General features: G+C 40.5%; 1 protein-coding gene across 1 annotated transcript; it reads right to left on the reverse strand.

The window, feature by feature from the left end:
• Window positions 1–15,254: 15,254 nt before the first annotated feature.
• Window positions 15,255–16,756, reverse strand: LOC127684688 (seminal vesicle secretory protein 2-like). Its single transcript, XM_052181562.1, has 3 exons — window positions 16,684–16,756; window positions 15,932–16,459; window positions 15,255–15,757 (listed from the first exon to the last, which is right to left on the reverse strand). The coding sequence occupies exons 1-3, from the start codon at window positions 16,754–16,756 to the stop codon at window positions 15,255–15,257; spliced, it is 1,104 nt and encodes a 367-aa protein (XP_052037522.1).
• Window positions 16,757–23,203: the final 6,447 nt, after the last annotated feature.

A 23,203-nucleotide genomic window follows, 5' to 3' on the forward strand; every position in this document is an offset into this window, starting at 1 on the left:
GGAGCAGGTTATTAGATAACCTACAGGAGCAGGGAATTAGAGAACCGACAGGAGCAGGGCATTCGAGAATTGGCAGGAGCAGGGCATTCAATCCTTGCCAAGTCTGCCAAAGGGGAGAACCCATTGCCTGATACTTCCTGGAGAATCAGCTGTTTGCAGGGCATTGGACAGAAACAGAATCCCAGGAATACAGAAACACAGGCCTGCAGGATAGAGAAGATAGTGTCAGCAAGACCAGCTAACACCAGTGAGATCAAGATGGCAAGAGGCAAACGTAGAAACGTTACTAACAGAAATCAAGGCAATATGGCAGCATCTGAACCCAATTCTCCATTAACAGCAAGTCCTGGATACCCCAACACATCAAAAAACCAAGAATTTGGATTTAAAATCACTGGTCATGATGCTGTTACAGGAACACATGAAGGACATAAATAAATCTCTTAGAGAAATTCAGGAGAAAATGGATAAAAAGTTAGAAGCCCTTACAAGGGAAACACAAAAATCATTAAAAGAAATTCAGGAGAATATGGGTCAAAAGATAGAAACCAATAAGGAGGAAATGCAAAAACCACTTAAAGAAATACAGGAGAACTTTGGTCAACAGGCTGAGGTCATGAAAGAGGAAACACAAAAATCTCTTAAAGAATTACAGGAAAACACAACAAGCAAGTGAAGGAGCTGAGCAAAATCATCCAGGATCTAAAAATAGAAGTAGAAACAACTAAGAAATCACAAAGGGAGACAACTTTGGAGATAGAAAACCCTGGGAAGAAATCAGGGGCCATAGATACAAATATCAACAACAGAATACAAGAGATAGAAGAAAGAATCTCAGATGCCGAAGATACCATAGAAACCATGGACTCAACTGAAAATGCAAAGAAAATGCAAAATGCAAAAAGCGTGTAACCCAAAACATCCAGGAAATCCAGGATATAATGAGAAGGCCAAACCTAAGGATTATAGGCATAGATGAGAGTGAAGATTTACAACAAAAAGGGCCAGCAAATATCTTCAATAAAATTATGGAAGAAAACTTCCTTAACCTAAAGAGAGAGATGCCCATGAATATACAAGAAACCTACAGAACTCCAAACAGACTGGACCAGAACAGAAATATGTCCCGTCACATAATAATCAAAATCCCAAATGTACTAAACAAAGAAAGAATATTAAAGGCAGTAAGAGAAAAAAGGCCAAATAACATATAAAGGAAGACCTATCAGAATCACACAACACTTCTCACCAGAAACTATGAAAGCTAGAAGATCCTGGGCAGATCTCATGCAGACTCTAAGAGAACACAAATGCCAGCTAAAACTACTATACACAGCAAAACTCTCAATCACCATAGATGGAGAAACCAAGATATTCCATGACAAAACCAAATTTACCCAATATCTTTCCACAAACCCAATCCTACAAAGGATAATAGGAACAAAACACCAATACAAGGAGGGAAACTTCACCCTGGAAAAAGCAAGATAGTAACCTTCTTTCATCAAACCCCAAAGAAGATAACCAATCAAATATAAAAAATAACATCAAAAATGACAGGAAGTAATAACCACTATTCCTTAATATTTCTTAACATCAATGGACTCAATTCCCCTATTAAAAAACATAGACTAACAGACTGGATACGTAAACAGGACCCTACATTTTGCTGCACACAGGAAACACACCTCAGTGTCAAAGACAAACACTACCTTAGAGTAAAAGGCTGGAAGACAATTTTACGAGCAAATGGTCTCAGGAAACAAGTCGGAATAGCCACTCTATTATCAGATAAAATTGACTTTCAACCCAAAGTCATCAAAAGAGACACCAAGGGATACTTCTTGCTGGTCAAAGGAAAAATACACTAAGAAGAACTCTCAATACTGAACATCTATGCTCCAAATGCAAGGGCACCCTCATTCGTAAAAGAAACTTTACTAAAGCTCAAAGCACACATTGCTTTGTGTTTTACCTAACACAATAATTGTGGGTGACTTCAACACTCCATGCTCCTCAATGGACTGATCAGGAAAACAGAAACTAAACAAGGACACACTGAAACTAACTGAAGCTTTGGAACAATTAGAGTTTATATATATATATATATATATATATATATATATATATATAAACATTTTATCCTAAAGCAAAAGAATATACCTTTTTCTCAGCACCTCATGGTACCTTCTCCAAAATCGATCATATAATTGGTCACAATACAGACCTCAACAAATATAAGAAGATCAAAATAATCCCATGCCTCCTATCATCACTATGGAGTAAAAGTGGTCTTCAATAGCAACAAAAACAACAGAAAGCCCACATACACATGGAAACTGAACAATACTCTACTCAATGATACCTTGGTTAAGGAAGAAATACAGAAAGAAATCAAAGACGTTTTAGAATTTAATGAAAACGAAAACACAACATACCCAAATCTATGGAACGCAATGAAAGTACTGCTAAGAGGAAAACTCATAGCCCTGAATGCCTCCAAAAAGAAAATGGTGAGAGCATACACTAGCAGGTTAATGATACACCTGAAAGCCCTGGAACAAAAAGAAGCTATTTCACCCAGGAAGAGTAAAAGACAGGAAATCATCAAACTCATGGCTGAAATCAATCAAGTAGAAACAAAGAGAACCATACCAGGAGCTGGTTCTTTGAGAAAATCAATAAGATAGATAAACCCTTAGCCAGACTAACCAAAGGGCACAGAGACAGTATCCAGATTAACAAAATTAGAAATGCAAAGGGAGATATAACAACAGAAACTGAGGAAATTCAATAAATCATCAGATCCTACTACAAAAGCCTATGCTCAATACAACTGGAGAATCTGGAGGAAATGGACAGTTTCCTAGACAGATATCAAACACCAAAATTAAATCAGGATCAAATAGATCATCTAAACAGTCCCATAACTCCTAAAGAAATGAAAGGGGTCATAGAAAGTCTCCCAACCCAAAAAAGCATGGGACCAGATGGTTTTAGTGCAGAATTCTATCAGACCTTCAGAGAAGACCTAACGCTAATACTCTTCAAACTATAGAAACAGAAGGAACACTACCCAACTCATTCTACAAAGCCACAATTACGCTGATACCAAAACCACACAAAGATCCAACAAAGAAAGAGAACTTCAGGCCAATTTCCCTTATGAATATCGATGCAAAAATACTAAATAAAATTCTTGCCAACCAAATCCAAGAACACATCAAAACAATCATCCACCATGATCAAGTAGGTGTCATCCCAGGAATGCAGGGATGGTTCAATATAAGGAAATCCATCAATGCAATCCACTACATAAACAAACTCAAAGAAAAAAAACACATGATCATTTCATTAGATGCTGAAAAAGCATTTGATAAAATTCAGCATCCTTTCATGCTAAAAGTCTTGGAAAGAACAGGAATTCAAGACCCATACCTAAACATAGTTAAAGCAATATACAGCAAACCGGTAGCCAACATCAAACTAAATGAAGAGAAACTTGAAGCAATCCCACTAAAATCAGGGACTAGACAAGGCTGCCCTCTGTCTCCATATCTTTTCAATATAGTACTTGAAGTTCTAGGTAGAGCAATTAGACAACATACGGAGGTCAAAGGGATACAAATTGGAAAGGAAGAAATCAGATTATCTCTATTTGCAGATGATATGATAGTATACTTAAGTGACCCAAAAAACTCCACCAGAGAACTCCTACAGCTGATAAACAACTTCAGCAAAGTGGCTGGTTATAAAATCGACTCAAGCAAATCAGTAGCCTTCCTATACTCAAAGGATAAACAGTCTGAGAAAGAAGTTAGGGAAATGACACCCTTCACAATAGCCACAAAAAATATAAAGTATCTTGGTGTGACTCTAACCAAATAAATAAAAGATCTGTACGAGAAGAACTTCAGCTCTCTGAAGAAGGAAATCGAAGAAGATCTCAGAAAATGGAAAAATCTTCCATGCTCTTGAATTGGCAGGATTAATATAGTCAAAATTGCCATCTTGCCAAAAGCATCATACAAATTCAACGCAATCCCCATCAAAATCCCAAATCAGTTCTTCATAGAGTTAGAAAAAGCAATTCTCAAATTCATCTGGAATAACAAAAAACCCAGGATAGCTAAAACTATTCTCAATAGTAAAAGAACTTGCCAGACCTCAAGCAATACTACAGAGCAATGGTGTTAAAAACTGCATGGTATTGGCACAGCGACAGGCAAGTGGACCAATGGAATAGAATTGAAGACCCAGAAATGAATCCACAACCCTATGGTCACTTGATCTTCGACAAAGGAGCAGAAAACATCCAGTGGAAAAAAGATAGCCTTTTCAACAAATGGTGCTGGTTCAACTGGAGGTCAGCATGCAGAAGATTGTGAATTGATCCATTCTTATCTCCTTGTACTAAGCTCAACTGCAAGTGCATCAAGGACCTCCATGTAAAACCAGACACACTGAAACTAATAGAAAGGAAACTGGGGAAAACCCTTTTCCCCATGGGCACAGGGGAAAAGTTCCTGAACAGAACACCAATAGCTTATGCTCTAAGATCAAGAATTGACAAATGGGACCTCATAAAATTACAAAGTTTCTGTAAGGCAAAGAACACTGTCAAAAGGACAAAACTGCAACCAACAAATTGGGAAAAGATCTTCACCAACCCTACATGTGATAGAGGGCTAATATCCAATATATACAAAGAACTCAAGAAGTTAGACCCCAGGGAACCAAATAACCCTATTAAAAGTGGGTACAGATCTAAACAAAGAATTTTCATCTGAAGAAATCTGGATGGCTGAGAAGCACCTTAAGAAATGCTCAACAACATTAGTTATTAGGGAAATGCAAGTCAAAACAACCCTGAGATTTCACCTCACACCAGTCAGAATGGCTAAGTTTAAAAACTCAGGAGACAGCAGGTGTTGGCGAGGATGTGGAGAAAGAGGAACACTCCTCCACTGCATGTGGGATTGCAAGATGGTACAACCACTTTGGAAATCAGTCTGGTGGTTCCTCAGAAAACTGAACATGACACTTCCAGAGGACCCTGCTATACCACTCCTGGACATATACCCAGAGGATTCCCCATCATGCAATAAGGACACATGCTCCACTATGATCATAGAAGCTTTATTTATAATAGCCAAAGCTGGAAAGAACCCAGATGTCCCTCAATGGAGGAATGGGTACAGAAAATGTGGTATATTTGCACAATGGAATACTACTCAGCAATTAAAAACATTGAATTCATGAAATTTTTAGGCAAATGGTTGAAACTGGAAAATATCACCCTAAGTGAGGTAACCCAATCACTAAAGAACACACATGGAATGCAATCACTGATAAGTGGATATTAATTAGTTCAGAAGCTCTGAATATCCAAGACATATGTAGCATATCAAATGACTCCCATGAAGAAGTAAGGAGAGGGCCCTGATCCTGGAAAGGCCTGATCCAGCATTGTAGGTGAGTACCAAGACAGAGAAAAAGAGAGAGGTGATTGGAGAATGGGTGGAGAGAAGGATTATGGGACATATGGGGAGGGGGGAACTGGGAAAGGGGAAAGCATTGGGAATGTAAACAAAGAATTTAGAAAAAACAAACAAACAAACAAAAATACAATAGCCAGAAGCTGGAAAGAACCCCAGATGTCCCTCAACAGAGGAATGGATACAGAAACTGTGGTATATATGCACAAGGGAGTACTATTCAGCTATTAAAAACAATGAATTGATGAAATTTTTAGGCAAATGGATGGAACTAGAAAGTGTCATCCTGAGCGAGGTAACCCAGACACAAAAGAATGCACATGGTATGCACTCACTAATAAGCGGATGCTAGTCCAAAATCTAAAAATAAACAATTTACAATTCAGTCAGCACAGGAAGCTCAAGAAGAAGGAGGACTTAATTAAGGGTGCTATGGTTCCTCTGAGAAAGGGAACAAAATACTCACAGGAGCAATAAGGGAGACAATATGTGGAACAGAGTCTGAAGTAAAGGCCACCCAGAGACTGCCCTACCTGGGGATTCATCCTATAAACAGTCACCAAACCCCGACACTACGACAAGAAGCGTGGACCAAAAGGAGCGTGCCATGGCTATCTCCAGAGGGGCCCTGCCAGAGCTCTACAAATACAGAGGCAGAAACTAGCAACCAACTATTGGACTGAGCTTGGGGTCCTCAACGGAGGATCTGGAGGGTGGTCTGGAGGAGCTGAAGGGGTTTACAGCCCCATAGGAAGAACAATGATTTCGGCCACCCAGACACCCCAAGACTCCCCAGGGACTGAACCATCAACCAAGGGGTACACATGGTTCCAGCCAAAAATGTGGCAGAGAAATTCCTTGTTGGGTATCAGTGGGAGGAGTGATCTTTGGTCAGGTAAAGGCTCAATAGAGGCCCCAACAAAGGGAAACAGACGGGGGTGGGGTGGGGGGAGGTGGGAGTGTGTCCGGTAGAGGGGCATATACAAGGAGGCAGGGGGTGGGAGGAGGGGTAGGGAATCTTTGGGGAGGGGGCTTTTGGAAGGGGGAAATTGGGAAAGGTTTTACCATTGGCAATGTAAATGAAGAAGATACTCAATAAAAAAAATTAAAAAAAAAAAAAGAAATACAGGAGAATATGGGTCAACAGGTAGTAGTCGTTAAAGAGGAAGTACAAAAATCCCTAAAAGAAACACAGGAGAACATGGGTCAACAGGTAGAAGCCCTTAAAGAGGAAACACAAAAATTCCTTAAGGAATTTCAGGAAAAAACAAACAAACAAACAAGTGAAGGAACTGAACAAAACTATCCAGGATCTAAAAAATAGAAATAGAAACAAAAAGGAAATCGCAAAGTGAGACAACTCTGAAGACAGAAAACCTTGGAAAGAATTCAGGAGTCATAGATGCAAGCATCAACAACAGAATACAAGAGATAGAAGAAAGAATCTCAGATGCTGAAGATTCCATAGAAAACATTGACTCAACAGTCAAAGAAAATGCAAAATGCAAAAAGCTTGTAACCCAAAACATCCAGGAAATCCAGGAAATGAGAAGCCAAAACTCAGGATTATAGGTATAGACGAGAGCGAAGATTTCCAACTTAAAGGGCCAGTAACTATCTTCAACAAAATTATAGAAGAAAACTTGGCTAGCCTAGAGAAGGAGATGCCCATGAACATACAAGAAGCCTTCAGAACTCCAAACAGACTGTACCAGAACAGAAACTCCTCCCATCACATAATAATCAAAACACCAAATGCACTAAACAAAGAAAGAATATTAAAAACAGTAAGAGAAAAATGTCACATAACATATAAAGGCAGACCTATCAGAACTACACCAGACTTCTCACCAGAGACTATGAAAACCAGAAGATCCTGGGCAGATTATCATACAGACCCTAAGAGAACACAAATGCCAGCCCAGTCTACTATACCCAGCAAAACTCTCAATCACCATAGATGGAGAAACCAAGATATTCCATGATAAAACCAAATTTACACAATATCTTTCCACAAATCCAGCCCTGCAAAGGATAATAGATTGTAAACACCAATACACCCTAGAAAAAGCAAGAATGTAATCTTCCAACAAACCCAAAAGAAAGTAACCACACAAACATAAAAATAGCAGCAGAAATGACAGGAAGCAACAATCACAATTCCTTAATATCTCGTAACCTCAATGGACTCAATTCCCCAATAAAAAGGCATAGACTAACAAATATTTTTCATGTAAATCTTCAATTTTATCAAAAAAAAAGTTTGTAATTCTTCCAATTAATTTAGTAATGCTTTTATGTCTACCATTTTATCTGTATTATTTTCCACGATAATCTTCAATTTTAACATGTTTTTTATATATTTCTTCAATTTATCAAAAATATTTTCCATGTAAATCTTCAATTTTATCAGAAAAAGTTTATAATTCCACTTTCAGTCAATTTAAAAATATTTTTATGCCTACCATTTTATCTGTAATATTTTCCATGATAATCTTCAATTTTACCATGTTTTTCTACATATTTCTTCAATTTTATCAGAAATATTTTCCATGTAAATCTACAAGTTTATCAGAAAATGTTTTTAATTCCACTTTCAATCAACTTAGAAATATTTTTATGCCTACCATTCTGTCTACATAATTTTCCATGGTAATCTTCAATTTTAACATGTTTTTCTATATATTTCTTCAATTTTATCAGAAATATTTTCCATGTAGACTTCAATTTTATCAGAAAATGTTTTTAATTCCACTTTCAATCAACTTAGAAATATTTTATGCCTACTATTTTATCTGTGTAATTTTCCATGAATTAGTCAATTTTAACATGTTTTATATATATTTCTTCAGTCTTATCAGAGATATTTTCCATGTAAATCTTCACTTATAGCAGAAAAAGTTTGTAATTCAACTTTCAATCAACTTGGAAATATTTTTATGCCTACCATTTTATCTGTGTAATTTTCCATGATAATCCTCAATTTTAACATGTTATTCTATATTTTTCTACAATTTCATCAGGAATATTTTCCATGTAAATCTTCAATTCTATCATAAAATGTTTCTACTTCCTTTTTCAGTTAATTTAGCAATGTTCTTTATGCCTACCATTTTAATTTTCCATGAAAATTGTCCATTTTAATGTGTTTTTCTTCATATTTTTTTCAATTTTGTCAGAAATGTTTTCCATATAAATCTTCAATTTTATCATAAAATGTTTTACTTCCTTTTTCAATAAAAAAGAAAAAAAAACCACCGCCACCACCACCACCACCAACAAAACCAAAAAAAGAACCCATCGCAAAATGATTAAATGAGAGCTTTCAAAAGAAAAAACACAGATAACCAACGAATATATGGACATGTTTTAAAAGCAATGGTTCAGTATATCTTAAAATCATGGAAACGTTTACATAAATTATTTCACTTTCCCTCTCTCCACTGTCACAATAGCTGTTACAGATTAAACAGCTGAGATGGGTTGCTAGTGTGGCTCCAAGGGAAGAGAATCCCTACACACTGTTGGCATGAGTGCAAACTAGTACAGCCCCTGCAGAGATTAGTATAAAGGGGCCTCGAAGTGCCAAAAGTTGAACTTATTATATATTGACCCAGGTATGTCATACCTGGGCATGCACACGAAGAAACCAAATCATTCATAACACAGAGATACCTGCACACCCCTATTACTGCTTCAGTATTTGTAATCACGGTAGCTAAGGTATAGAAGAAGTCCCAATGCCCCCTGCCATCAGATTAAGAAATAAAGAAATTCAGGTACATTTATCCATAATGAGATTTTATTTGGATGTAAAGAATGAAAGTTTGTCCTTTGCTGCAAATAAATGGAAACTACATGGAAATATTACATGAACCAAACTGGATCCAGAAAGACTATTTAAATGTCCTGTTTCTGCCTGTCCTCTGTGCAAGGATCCTTGGTATTATATCTCTCAGGGCCTGCTTTCTTCATGCACAGTTGTAAGGTTTATGCACACGCGAGCGGCTGCTTCTGTATGTATGCATGTGGAAGACGGAGGGCAGGCTCATCTGTCATTCAGAAAGGCCATCTGCTTACCAACTAGCTTAGCTCCTCAGGGGTCTGTCTGCCTGCTTTAGTCTCCACAGCACTGTGATTACAAAGAACCACCAACATGCTTGAGAGATTTACACGGATGCTGGGGGCCATGCTTGTGAGGTTTCTCAACCCTCAAAGAATCCTTTTCAAAACAATACCAGTCTGTTGGGTTTGGTTGTCCATACTTGTCATCCCAAGCACTAATGAGGGACAGGAGGCGCCACAAGTTCAAGGCTGGCCTAGGCAACACAGTAAGACCCAATTTCAAGAAAAGTAGGTACCATCAGTCAATAAAGCGGAAGGTCGGGCTGGCCCTGTGTGATTTTGTCTTCGATGGATTTATTTGTTTATTTATAGCTAACTTTTTCATACAATATATTTTGATTGTTTCTCCCTCCCCCGATTCCTCCTAGATCCTCCCCATCTCCCTGCCCACCCACCGTTACATTCTTTTTTTTTTTTTTTGGTTTGGTTTTTTGAGACAGGGTTTCTCTGTGTAGCCCTGGCTGTCCTGGAACTCACTCTGTAGATCAGGCTGGACTTGAACTCAGAAATCCGTCTGCCTCTGCCTCTCAGAGTGATGGGATTACAGGCGTGCGCCACCACAGCCCAGCCTTCCACCTTTACATTCTTACTAAGGATTGTTTTTGCAAATATTGTCACTGGCAATTAAGATTAAACATATGTTATTGGGGGACAGCTAATTAAAACTGTTATAATCTAACCTTGGCTCCTGCTAACACATGTATATGTATGCAAACACACACACATGCACACACACACATGAACACACACACATGCACACGTGCACACATGCATGCACATGCACACATGCATACACATGCATATGTACACACAGGCACACGTACACACACATGTGCACACACACTCATGCACACACACACATGAACACACACATGTGCACACATGCACACAGACACATACACACATGCACACACGCACACATGCACACACACCCTTCTTGTTTCTGAGTGTGATGGCTAATCTTGGATGTCCAATATGATCACATCTGGAATCAACTAAATCTCAAGCAGCTGGCATGCGTCTGATGGTCGCACCCTTTACTGGCATTAGAATGCACTTTTTCGGGATTTCAATACAGACTGAAGATCAGCAGCTCTTTGGTAATCCTCTCAGACTGTAGCACCTTATCAGGAGTGAGTCTTTGTTAGAGTATGAAGATCACAGCCTAGAAGCCACCCCCTCTGCTGCTCCCACCATGTTCATTATCCCCAGTCTGTTTGAGAACCCTGACTAATACATTGGCCTGTCTCAAACTTGCTACACAGCTCCGGTGAAGGTGACTTTGAACTTGAGGTCAGCTTGCCTCTGCCTCCTGAATGTTGGCACTGCGCGCGCGCGCGCGTGTGTGTGTGTGTGTGTGTGTGTGTGTGTGTGTGTGTACCCGGCTGCAAACTGAACCCCAGGCCTAGTTCACGACTAGTAAGCATTTTATCAGCTGAGTTAGTCACAACACTAGCACTGGTTATGGGGTTTTGTTTTTGTTTTTGTTTTGTTTTCCCTGAGACAGGGTTTCTCTGTGTAGCCCTGGCTGTCCTGGAACTCACTCTGTAGACCAGGCTGGCTTCGTATTCAGAAATCCAGCTGCCTCGGTTTCCCAAGTGCTGGGATTAAAGGCGTGTGCCACCACTGCCTGCTGGTCATGATTTGTTCTTCCCACATGTGAAGATGTATTTATTTTACCCCCTACTCTCAACTAAAAATATTTATTTACTATCATTTAAAGAGTCTATGGTAATTATGATATGTCGATTCCGGGCAAAATTATTTTCCATCTACAGATTGTAAAAATATGTAAGTAACGGCCTTTCAGGATAAAATTATGGGACAAATGCAGTGTAGTTATATACATTCCAAAGGGGGGGGGAAGACAAGGAAATAGGGTTCCATGTCCCCCAAACTTTCAAGTTAAGAAGCACATGCCAGGTCCAGCACCTCTCTGTGCCTGCTGCCTGTTTTATCAGGATGTAAATTCTGTCCTGTTATATTGTTTAAGATATGTGAGTTAATATTCACATATTATATATGTGATATAAGGTGTTTTAAAATTAAACCTACCCCTCATTCCCTCCCTTCAATTCTTCCCCTGTTTCCAATACCACTTTTCTTTTCCAACTACATGTTCTTTCTACATGAGGCCCCTTTCTACTATTAAGCCCTTTCTGTGCTCCTGATATATGCTTGGGTATCAGGGGGAGGAGTTGTGTGAGGAAGGGACTGGGAAGAGAGGGGGCTTCGATAGGGATGTAAAATAAACAAATAAATAAATAAATAAATAAATAAATACATGGAAGAAAAAAAGCATTTAAATGGGGGCATGCTTACGTTTTAGAGGGTTAGTCCATGATTGTCATGGCGGGAAGCAGGCAGGCATGGTGTTGGAGCAGTAGCTGTGAGCTTTCCATCCTGATCCACAGGCAGCAGGCACAGAGAGGTGCTGGACCTGGCATGGGCTTCTGAAACATCAAAGCCCATCCCTAGTGATACACTTCCTCTAACAAGGCCACACTGCCTAATCCTTCCAAACACGGGGACCAAGCACGCAAATAGATGAGCCTATCTGAGGGAGGGGCATTCTCATTCTAACCACCACATCCCCTACCCCACAAGCACCCATCAGTTGAGCGTAGCTCCTCAGTTGAGAGGTGAGACATCAAGAGACCCTATACTGAGATGTGGGCTGACTTGGTTTTGCACAAGCCTGCATGCAGTCCAAGATGCCCCAAGAGTTTACATATGCAACTGTGCTGCCATTCTGGTAGACGTTGTCTTATTCAGGCATCTACTCCTTTTGGCTCTTGTAATTTTCCTGCCTCCTAGCCCACAATGACTACTGAAGACTTCTCTCTTTGATTCTCAGCATGTTGACCAGATGTAGATCTCTTTAATGATTACCATCTACTGAAGAAAGAAGTTTCTCAGGCAAGAGTTGAGACATGCACCAATTTATGGATATAAAGATAAGAACTTTGGGAGTAGCTTATTACTGGGTCCATTTAACAGAATAATAGTAGTAGGCTCTTCCCCATGGCCTATGACCTAGCCAGCCACAGCTTTTGGGTGCAGTTAATTGTAGCAGGCATTGGTTCCAACTTGTGGAGTAGGACTTGAGTCCAATCTGAAAGTGGTTGGTTAGTCACTCCCATAATATCAATTCCACTATAGCTCTAATGGATATACATCACCAGGTCAGCTGTGCTATTCTAGTTCATAGGGTTCACAGATGGGCAGCAGTGTTGATGACTTTTCTTCCCTAGTAAGCATGCATAGTACCTTTCAACACTGAAAATGAGCCAGTAGTGTGAAGCTTCCAAGTCAGTACACAGATTGATTTCTGTGTCCTGGTGCTTAGAGATGTGTTGTCTTCAGATATGTGATAGAGTCTTACCATTAAGTTGTAGAAGGTAACTAGGAGCATCGGCAATAGTATTGGTGTGTGTGTGTGTGTGTGTGACTCAAAAAGAGGTAACCTATACTTGGTATGGGTCTTTTTGTTTGATAGCCTATGGTGTCTGAGTGAGATATTGTTCCTCTATTACATGTTAACTCCCTCTGTCCATTCTGCTATACGACTGCAGAAGAATTCTTGTATTTCTATCCAGAGGTGGTACCCAAACCTTTTGAATCTGTAGCAAAGGAAAACTTCCTCTTTGTACCTAATGAAGTGACTAAACTTTCCAGAGTAAAAGTAGCAGTAGCTCTGGGACCCGTACCTTCTTCTCTGTGTCTATGGTACCACGGCAAGTCTTATTAAACAACTCTCTTCCTTTTCCACAAGTATCAAATGAGTTAGTTAGCAACTTGTCAGCCCAATTCCTAGGCTGTGGAATCACAGAGGTATGATAGCCTTACTTGATTTCACAAAGTTAAAGACCATTGGAGGAAACTTTCCCACATGTAAATGGTGGGCTTATGCTCAGAAAGAAAAACAAATTTAATAGAAAATTGTTTCTTATATTTTTGGTTGTGAGTCCAGTCTTTAGTGGCCATTTCTCCAGCTTGAAAATTGATGTTTCTATGATGGTGTTGGAACTGGAAACTAACCCCCTTGGGCCTGTGATCTTTTGACTCTGATTGTCAGTTACTAAAGACCCACTAGAAAAAGAGTTGTAAGATATTTTAAGGTTGGCTTTAGTTGTCTCACAGGGCATCTGGCATTGTTCTAGCAACTTTTTTATAACCAAGAAATCTACAAATGTGGATTTCATTGCTATTTTCCCCAAATGTCACACAACTGTCTCTTCCTTTTGGAACTGCCCATGGGGAATGCTCCCCAACCCAGACATCTGTAGGAATCAGATCTCAGTGAACAAGAGCAAGTGATGCAGAAAGTTATCTTTTTATTGGAAAGCAAGTGTTTGAGGAAGCTCCAGGGTCAGAAGTCCTACAGAGAAGCAAATGTGATAGAGGGTTGTCCATGAACCAGCGATCTGGGACGACACTGCAGTCTGCATCTTGAAGGTATCACAGACTTGACTCTGGTGAGGTGGATCCTAGAACGAGAAGGGGTGTCAGTGATATGAGGGTAGTCAGAAGGTGAGATGTAGATGAGCAGATTTCTGCCCCTTTCAAGTTTACCAGAACCAGGTTCTACAAACTGGGGTGCTCAGCCACTAACAACTCCAATCAACGGACCCCAAGTGCGTCCCTGGTTTCTGTTGCTCTCCCTTTCTTAATGCAAACAAGGCAGTGAACATTGTCTTTCTTCTGGGGCTCAGATTTCACTCCCTGTATCACGGATGTCCAGCAGCAACCTATGGACCCTTAACACCCTGTGCTTACTTTCAGAGTCTTCCTGCCTCACAAGCATGGCTTTAAAACCACACAACCCAAAGCCCTTTTACTTTGTACTCTGAGAATCTCATATACATACACAGTGTGCTCTGATTACCACCAGTCTCGTCATCTCCTGTATCTTTCTCATCCTGATCACTGCCACTCCCCCTTACAAGTCCCTTTCTCACACAATCATACCTTTTTGTTTTGTTTTGTAACCAACTGAGTTTAACCAGGGCTACTAACATGACTACTAGTCTGGACTGTCCATTGGAATTTAACAGGCTCACCACTGGGCACACAAATGAATGTAGTGTCTGCTCCAAACAGAGAGCTTTGTAATCCTATCTTCCATCTAATGGAAAAAGCAGCTAATCCTTAAGCCCATGGCTTGTGCTAGAAAACAGAGGTCACAGGGACTCAAGAGAACTCATTGGTGTGGAGAAAGAACTCATCTGCAATAATACCTTATACCAATATAAGCAAGAAACCAATTTTAAGAACAAACAAGATAATATCATTAAATGTTAAATATGATTGCATAGGTGGTATACATTTAGTAATATAAACTGTGTTCAGAAAAGCACTGAAAAGTGCTCCCGTAATGTAGTGATTCAGGACTGATTGTTAACCCAGTTTGCCTACTCTCCCTTTACTAAGTAAGTGTTCATTTTACCAGGGGTTTCTCTTCATCTTTCTAAAAGTTTGTAACAATAATACTTCAAATGGGTATCATTTCCATAGTGGACCCAAGGCTTCCTTATATATCACAAATAAAAATTTGGGATAAATATCTTTCCCACTTGGTAGAAACATACCTTGATCTTGATCTTGGTCTTTAGTTTGTCAGTGTATATGTTATCCCTTAAGTTGAGCTTGATATAGGCCTGCCCCTCCCTTTGTAAAATAGTTATCATGATTAAAATTTTTTTGTTGTTGTTCTTGTAATTTCTTTCTGTATTGTGCAAGATATCCTTGATAGGATTGGGAGCGCTCTTGTCCAAATTGTCGCTGTTGTCCAAACTGGGATAAGTCTTCCTCTGTTTTCATCTGTTGGGTAGATTTCTGTTGCACAGAGAGGTCATCGTCTGAGAATTGTTTCCCCACTTGCGACATGCCTTCATCCATGGCAAATCCTTTGTGTTGAGCTTGTTGAGAAAAGCCTTTGAGGGATTTTTGTTGGCCATAGGACTTTAGTTGGGAACTTTGAGATTTTACTTGGCTAAAGGAGGATTGTTTTTGGGATTTTTGTTGACCATAGGATTTTAGTTGGGCATCTTGGGATTTTAGTTGGCTGAAAGAGTTCAGTTGAGCTTCTTCACCATAAGATTTTCTTTGACCAAAGGATTTTATTTGGCCACCTTGGGATTTTACTTGTCCATAGGATTTCAGTCGGGCATTTTGGGCCTTCACTTGTCCGAAGGATTTGACCTGGGATTCTTGGGATTTCGTCTGTCCGTAGGCTTTCACTTGCCCAAAGGATTTCACCTGGGATCCACTGGATTTCAGTTGCCCATAGGATTTTAGTTGACCACCTTGGGATTTTGTCTGTCCAAAGGATTTTATTTGGGATCCACTAGATTTCAGCTGTCCAAAGGATTTTACTTGGGACCCACTGGATTTCAGTTGTCCAAAGGATTTTACTTGGGACGAACTGGATTTCACTTGTCCAAAGGATGATCCTCCAGATTTCAGTTGTCCAAAGGATTTTACTTGGGACGAACTAGATTTCACTTGTCCAAAGGATGCTCCTCCGGATTTCAGTTGTCCACCAGATTTCACTTGTCCAAAGGATTTTATTTGGGATTCCTGGGATTTCAGTTGGGATATTTGTCCTTTACGACAAAGAGCTCCCCCTTTTACACTTGTTTGCTCCTGTGAAACCCGTGTCTGTGTCTCTGTCATGTCACCACCATCCTGGCCGAACACCTGGTGTTGTGATTGCATGAAAACACTTTCTTCAGCTGCTTCCTCACTTCCACCTTTGATCCCGAAATTGAGATGGCCTTTCTGACCAAGCATGAATCCCGAGGAGCTGCTCTGGAAATGACCTTTTGTCCCACCTGGTAATTGATATAAGAATGTTTAAGTTACACAATCTGTACAGTCCTTCCAAGTCTTATTTCCAAAATTTCCCCATAAAATGATTGATGTTCCCGCAAGGGTTTTGGGCTTTGGTAGAGAAGAATTAGGTCTCAAAAAAAAAATCACCTTATGAAAGGATATGCTTACTCCCAGAGCACTCCCTGAGTGATGTTCCCTCTGTCCACCATCCCCATATACTCACCATATTGTCCAACCACAGGTGCTTGCCTTTCCAGAATGAGGAGCAGAGAAAGGATGAACACAGAGGACTTCATCTTGTCAAGAAGGACCTTCACTGAGAGCTGAGCTGACTTGCATATTTATATCTTCTCTGGCTGGATATACCATGGATATGGCTGAAGCTACAAAAGGCACTACCCCCTCCTTTTTTTAAAAAAAATTATCTCTAAATGTCAACTTCCTCCCCTCTGCGCAGTTGGGGACATTGGTAATGTTCCCAGGTAATGTGCACAGGGACACAATGTCAGAGACCTTTTTCTATGTCATAAACCTCAGTAAATATTTATCAATCCTCTGACTTTATCACATACCCTTTGCAAACAAAGTGTGTTTTCTAGTATATTTATTTTATGCATTTTCTTTTTATAAGGACATGATTGGACTTTTTATTTTCAAACAAAATCCAGAGTAGAGTGGGGGAGGTTTTTTTTTTTTTTTAATGCTCTGAGAGTAACCAGGGCCTGATCAAATTTTCCTAATCACACTGTAGTGGGGCTGACACCGCCTAGCATGACACCTCACAGAAACCCATGAAATTGCTTGTTTTACATTGAATTTGACTTAGCTTGTCATTTACATGCAAAGGCACAGGAGACGAATGAACACAAGGAAGCTCTGAATAGAATGCAAAGAACCAATGGAGATGAAGATGTAGCCATGTTGTAGACCACTAGCCTAGCAATCATGAGGCTCTTGAGTCAAACCTCAGTCCTGGAAAAATAATAATTGGGGTGCTTTAATGTCCAAAAGTAACTGTGAGTCATAGAACTATGGACATTGATGTGCCAGTGTCTGCATTTTTCTAACAGAGACTCGGGTGCTTGCTTTTATGAAATATTGACGAGAGAAGATGGTGGAAGCTGTACTCTCTTAGCTTCAGTGTTTCAAGTAGTCTGTGTGCAGTGAAATGAATTTGGGAGTACATCTGGAAGGCCAGGTGAGGTGCAGAGGCATTTTAAAGCATGGGGGCAATGCAATGGTTAAATGCTGATAGGGATCACTGTTGAAAGAACAAGAGATAGTGTTGGTTTCCTTGCTGAATGCATGTCATGGAATCCAATGTAAAATTCAACCTAGTATATTTTAATGCAGGAAACTGACAGCATTCACCATAGTCATGGGCTGTGGTGAATGCTTCCTGCTGCTGGTGACATCATTACTATCCTGAGACAAGATGGAAGAACTGCCTTCTTGTTTGGAAACACAGCTTTGTGCGACTGTGAAAATAAGAGAAAGGCCTCATTATGGCATTCGTGATTCAGACATAAGACTCAAAAGGGCGATGCCTTGGCCAAGTTCTTAGGAGAAGAGAAAACCCCTGCAGTGTTCCACTTTGCGTTCAGAACCGTATGAAGGTAGTTCCGAAGGAAAGTCTACTTGAAACTGTATTTCCAATCATCCCACCCCAATATTCTGGGTATTGATGTGTGGAAGGGGTGAAAGAAAGTCAACTCATGTCCTTATAAAAAGAAAATGCATAAAATAAATATACCATACAACACATGGGCTATATGCTTGCACTCTAATCTCTTACTAAGCTGCTTTCCATCCTGGAATGGTGATTATTTCTCTCAGGAGACCAGTGCATCACACTGAATCGATTCAGACATAAAATTGCTTACTGTGCCTGCTCAACCCTATACCCCTGTCCCAGGTGTCTTTTCTGTGTTTCAGAAAAATCCAGGAATTGTTACAATCAGAGGCAATAAACCAAAGGATCTGACAACTTTGATCCCATTTCTGAATTAAGAATACATGTCTTGATAATCTCTTTCTAAAACTGCGCTAAATCTCCGGGCTAAGATGCGCGAACAAATCACGAAGCTAAAGATCACAAATGGCACGCAATCACACTGCGCAGGCCAGAAGAGAATGCGGCTGAGATGAAAATTTAAGTTTAACTATTCGGTACGCTGGCAAGAAATGAAAATAGAAATGAATGATTGAAAGAAAGAAAGAAAGAAAGAAAGAAAGAAAGAAAGAAAGAAAGAAAGAAAGAAAGAAAGAAAGAAAGAAAGGAAGGAAGGAAGGAAGGAAGGAAGGAAGGAAGGAAGGAAGGAAGGAAGGAAGGAAGGAAGGAAGGAAGGAAGACACATGATAAATAATCCATACATCCTGATCCCTGGTGGATGGCAGCAAAACTCTTGCTGAAACATTTTTTAAAAATATGGGGCAGTTTCCTTTTGAAACCATGCCATTATTAACAAAGGTGGCAAGATTTGACTCAGAAGTTGTAAAATACTATGCTCAGGGAATAGTAATTTTCTTGTAGGGGATTAAGCAACTTGGAAAATGTGAGTTAAGTCATCCTAAGAATAGGCAGAAAACATAGTGTATGAGTGTCATGGGATTCCAGACCAGCTGCCCAAGATTATTTTTCCCAAGCTCACCACCTGTGCGGAGTGTACAAAGTCCTGAGTGTCTTTTTTTGACATGTGTGTGGCCACGTCAAGGATGCCAATACCTCAAGGTCATGAGAAGGCCTTCACTTGGCCCAAGTTTGGATGATCAGGCAAGGTTGACCTTTAGAGGAAACAATGGTGTACAGAAAATACCCATCACAGCTTCCCTACCCAGGGCAGGGCAGCCCCAGACTGCTCCCCTACAGAGACCTCCCACTGAGAGGAGCGCACCCACCTCTTCGTTTGTGCTCTGTAGAATCAATACACTGAGTTTCTGGGCAGCTGCTGGTGAGTCTTCATCAGACTGTATGACCCACCTGATCCCAGCTTTTCTAGACACGTCTCTGTCCTTTGACCCTTTCCAATAATGGCCCCAGTCACGTCAGTTCTAAATCTGTGCAGGTTACACAACCGTCTATACCTGGGTATACAGAATCAGTGTACTAGTATAGGAATGAAAAGCTTACTTTTTAATATGTGTGACATAAAATTTACCATATAAATATTCTTTTATTTTTCAGCTTCATGCTATTAAGTATATGCACATTGCTAGTATCTGTCTCCAGATGTTTTATTCATATTAAAACCCAAGTCTGTGACATTATGGCAACTTATTTCTTTCTCATCTTATGCCACCACAATCTACTAATTCATTGCGTGTCTCTATGAATTTCATCAACTGGATACTTACATAAATGAAATGATGCAATATTCTTTATTTATTTGCTCATATCTGCTGCTTCTAATTTAATGTCTTAAAATCTCATTTTTTCTGTCTTATTTTATTTTTAAATTTTTATTAATCATTTTATTCATTTACATTTCAAATGATATCCCCCCTTCCCAGTTACCCCCACCACCACAAACTCTCCATCTCATCTCCCCTCTCTCTCCCCCCTCCCCCTTGCCTCTATGAGGGTGCTCCTCCACCCACTCCCCCACTCCCACCTCACCGCCCTAGCATGGCCCTATGCTGGGGCATCAAGCCTCCACAGGACCAAGGGCCTCCCCTATCACTGATACCAGATAAGGCCATCCTCTGTTGCATATGCATCTGGAGCCATGGCTCTCTCCATGTGTACTCTTTGGTTGGTGGTTTAGTCTCTGGGAGCTCTGGGTGGTCCAGTTAGTTGATATTGTTCTTCCTATGGGGTTGCAATCCCCTTCAGCTCCTTCAGCCCTTCCTCTAGCTCTTCCATTGGGGTCCCTGGGTGCAGTCCAATGGTTGACTGTGAGTATCTGCATCTGTACTGATCAGGTGCTGGTAGAACTTCTCAGGGAACAGCCATACCAGGCTCCTGTCAGCAAGCACTTCTTGGCATCAGCAATAGCGTGGCGGTTTTATGTCTGCAGACGGGATGGATCCCTAGGTGGGGTGGTCTCTGTATGGCCTTTCCTTCCATCTCTGTTCCATTTTTTGTTCCTGTCTTTTCTTTGGACAGTTTTTTTTTAATAACACAAAATTTAAAACTATTTTTTGTGTGTTATGCATATGGGTGTTTTACCTGCATGTATGCTGTGAGTTACTTATGTTCGGTGCCTGGGGAGGCCGGAAGAGGGTGTTGATCCTCTGGGGCTGGAGCTTCAGATGCTCCTTAGCAGCTGAACCTGCATCATCTGACATAGCAACCTGTGCTCGCAATCACTCGGCCATCTTTCTCGCCCCAGAACTCAATTTTGAAAGTGAGGAAATAAATCATGGAGAGTTTCCAAGAATTTCAGGACAACTAACATGCAAGGGACCAACTGAATTAAGTCAGAACAAAAACCCAAACTCTAGAAAGTTGTATCCTATTTTTGAAAAAAAGAAAGCATGAAGTTTCTTATACTCTTTAGGAGTGTAAGAGATATATAGCATTAGAGGAATAAATGGCTGAGATTTCTCAGCACAAAATAAATCTGAAAAAAAAAATAAAAATTTGTCAAATAAGATGGAGAAAAGGACCTCCCATCTGAGAAAGATGTTCAGATACTTCTGTGAGGGAAACATGTAACTGTGCAGAAATACACCAGCCCGCGCTGTGTTCATTCACGCTTCCTTGATTCCTCTATCGCTGAGACCCTGATAAGTGGAGTGCTTCTATTTATTTTTAAACACAGAGTTTTAATTTATCTCAAGAGGCAGGCTTGCTACAATCATTGCAACTACAGGCTATGCTTTTGGACTCTTCCCCCACCAGAGTGTCCACACGGGCAGCAGGAAGACTCCAGTTGTGGAGAAGGGAGTCACACTGATCACCAAAGAGGGAATACACGTGTGACTTTGATGAGACCCTTCAGATCTGGGTTACTAGAGGCACAAGATGTCTGGGTGTTACACGTCACACACTTTGCTCAAATCATTCAAAACAGTGATAGACAGAAGACTTTCTCCCAGCTACAGCACCCTCAGCTCCTACCCAGCCTGTGTCCTGGGAGGTCCTGTGGCCAGCAACATCCATTTCTGATAGGACATAACTCTCTGAAGCTAGCTCAGTCTTAGCCATGTCCTCTGCCATGTACTTTGCCTGTGAGCCTTGGGATGGAAGCTTCTGGAATGTAAGCTAAGATATGAGATAGGTAGAGTTTAAAAGTCACTTGTTAGGAGTCTTGATAAGTTCATTGCCATAGTAGACTCTGACCAACTCCTCCCATAGCCCCAAGTGTTGAAGACTTATTAGTAGGAGGTACTTAGACTCTGTGGCCATGAGCCCCATACTGTAGTGTTATACAGTGACTTCTGTGGGTGAGAATTCCCAAGCTCTCTGAGCTCCAGTGGCACCGTGGTTTGGATCTGATGTATCCTGAGCAGGGCTCACATAGAGCAAGCTTGACTCTCACCTTGAGGATCCCATCACTAAGAAGGGATAGTATGTTGATACCTCTGACATCATTAACAGATGGACCCATTGGTAAATTAGTTCCTTGACACTATTATTGGGAGGTGATGGAACAGAGGAAGTAGACTCCCCTTGGAGAAAGTGGTCACTGCTGACATGCCTTTGGAGGGTACATCTGCCCCTCCTGATCTTTCTCTTCCACTCTGCCTACTGGCCATGATGTGAGAACATTTCTCTATCATTTCCTCTTGCCACCGTGATGCCCATCACAGGCCCACAGCAATGACGCAGACCAGTGGTGGACTGAAACCTAGGTTGAAACCATGGGTCAAAGCAAAGCTTTTACTGTTTTAAGTCATTTGCATCAGGCTTTTGTGGTAGGAGGAAAAGCTAGCCAACACAGTTGCTTCTTGGGGCTTTTCTTTTTTTCTTGGAATTCACCTGATGAGCACTTCCTTAGAAGAGCAGCCTACTGCTAACTATAAATGGCATTTGGGTCTGTTTGTCTACGGACACACAGGGCCACTCTGGTGACTGTCCCTCTTCCTCTTCCTGCCCTTTTACTCAGTGGGAGTTTGATTTTCTCCAAGTTTCCTCCACAGTCTCAAGGAAGTTTCTGCAGGACCTTGAAGCTGGAATGACCAGCTCACAGCATTTCTGAATACTGAATCCCTGAGACTTCACCCAGTTTGAGTCCAGGGTGGAAACTTCTAGATACGTTTCTGTACTTTCCCATGAAACGTGTAGTTTAGGTTTTCTATCTATTCTGTTTGTTACTCTTTCCAAGAGAAAAAAAATGACAAAGGACTTTAAAATCATCCTTTTCTTTCTTCGTTGTTCCAGGGTGGCTGTCTCCTTTGAGCAGCGAGACACCATGTTTGGGTCTTGTCCTCTAAGCTTACCTCTTGTCTTAGGTTTTATCTTTATCAATTCCTTCATCTTCTATGCTGGTTGGTCTCCTTTCTCCCATCTTTTTAATGTTACTTTCCTTAATTTAATGTATTATTAAGATCATCATTGATGTTGTTATTTTACAAATCCCAAACCCCTTTGTTGTTATCTGTGTCCTTGGTACAGAGGATCGGACAAGGATTTTGTTCTTTGACCCATAAGTAAGATCGACATTATCCTATCTTTTTCATTATTACACTCAGTAAGAACTCATTTCCGGAAGGTACTGAGAACACAAGGCACCGTGGTCCATGTCAGATGCATCTTCTCGAAGCCTAATCTCCAAAGCCTGCATGAGGGAAACAGAAAA

Source organism: Apodemus sylvaticus, chromosome 5 (assembly GCF_947179515.1).
Source record: "Apodemus sylvaticus chromosome 5, mApoSyl1.1, whole genome shotgun sequence".
NCBI classification, from domain to species: domain Eukaryota; kingdom Metazoa; phylum Chordata; class Mammalia; order Rodentia; family Muridae; genus Apodemus; species Apodemus sylvaticus.

Excerpts from the sequence above, each read along its gene's own strand:
- LOC127684688 (XM_052181562.1), bottom strand. The coding sequence starts at position 16,756 with ATGAAGTCCTCTGTGTTCATCCTTTCTCTGCTCCTCATTCTGGAAAGG. Across the intron at positions 16,460-16,683 it reads ACCTGTGGTTGGACAATATG|GTGGGACAAAAGGTCATTTC; the intron begins GTGAGTATATGG and ends ATCAATTACCAG. Across the intron at positions 15,758-15,931 it reads TGGACAGACAAAATCCCAAG|GTGGCCAAATAAAATCCTTT; the intron begins GTGGTCAACTAA and ends TAAAATCCCAAG.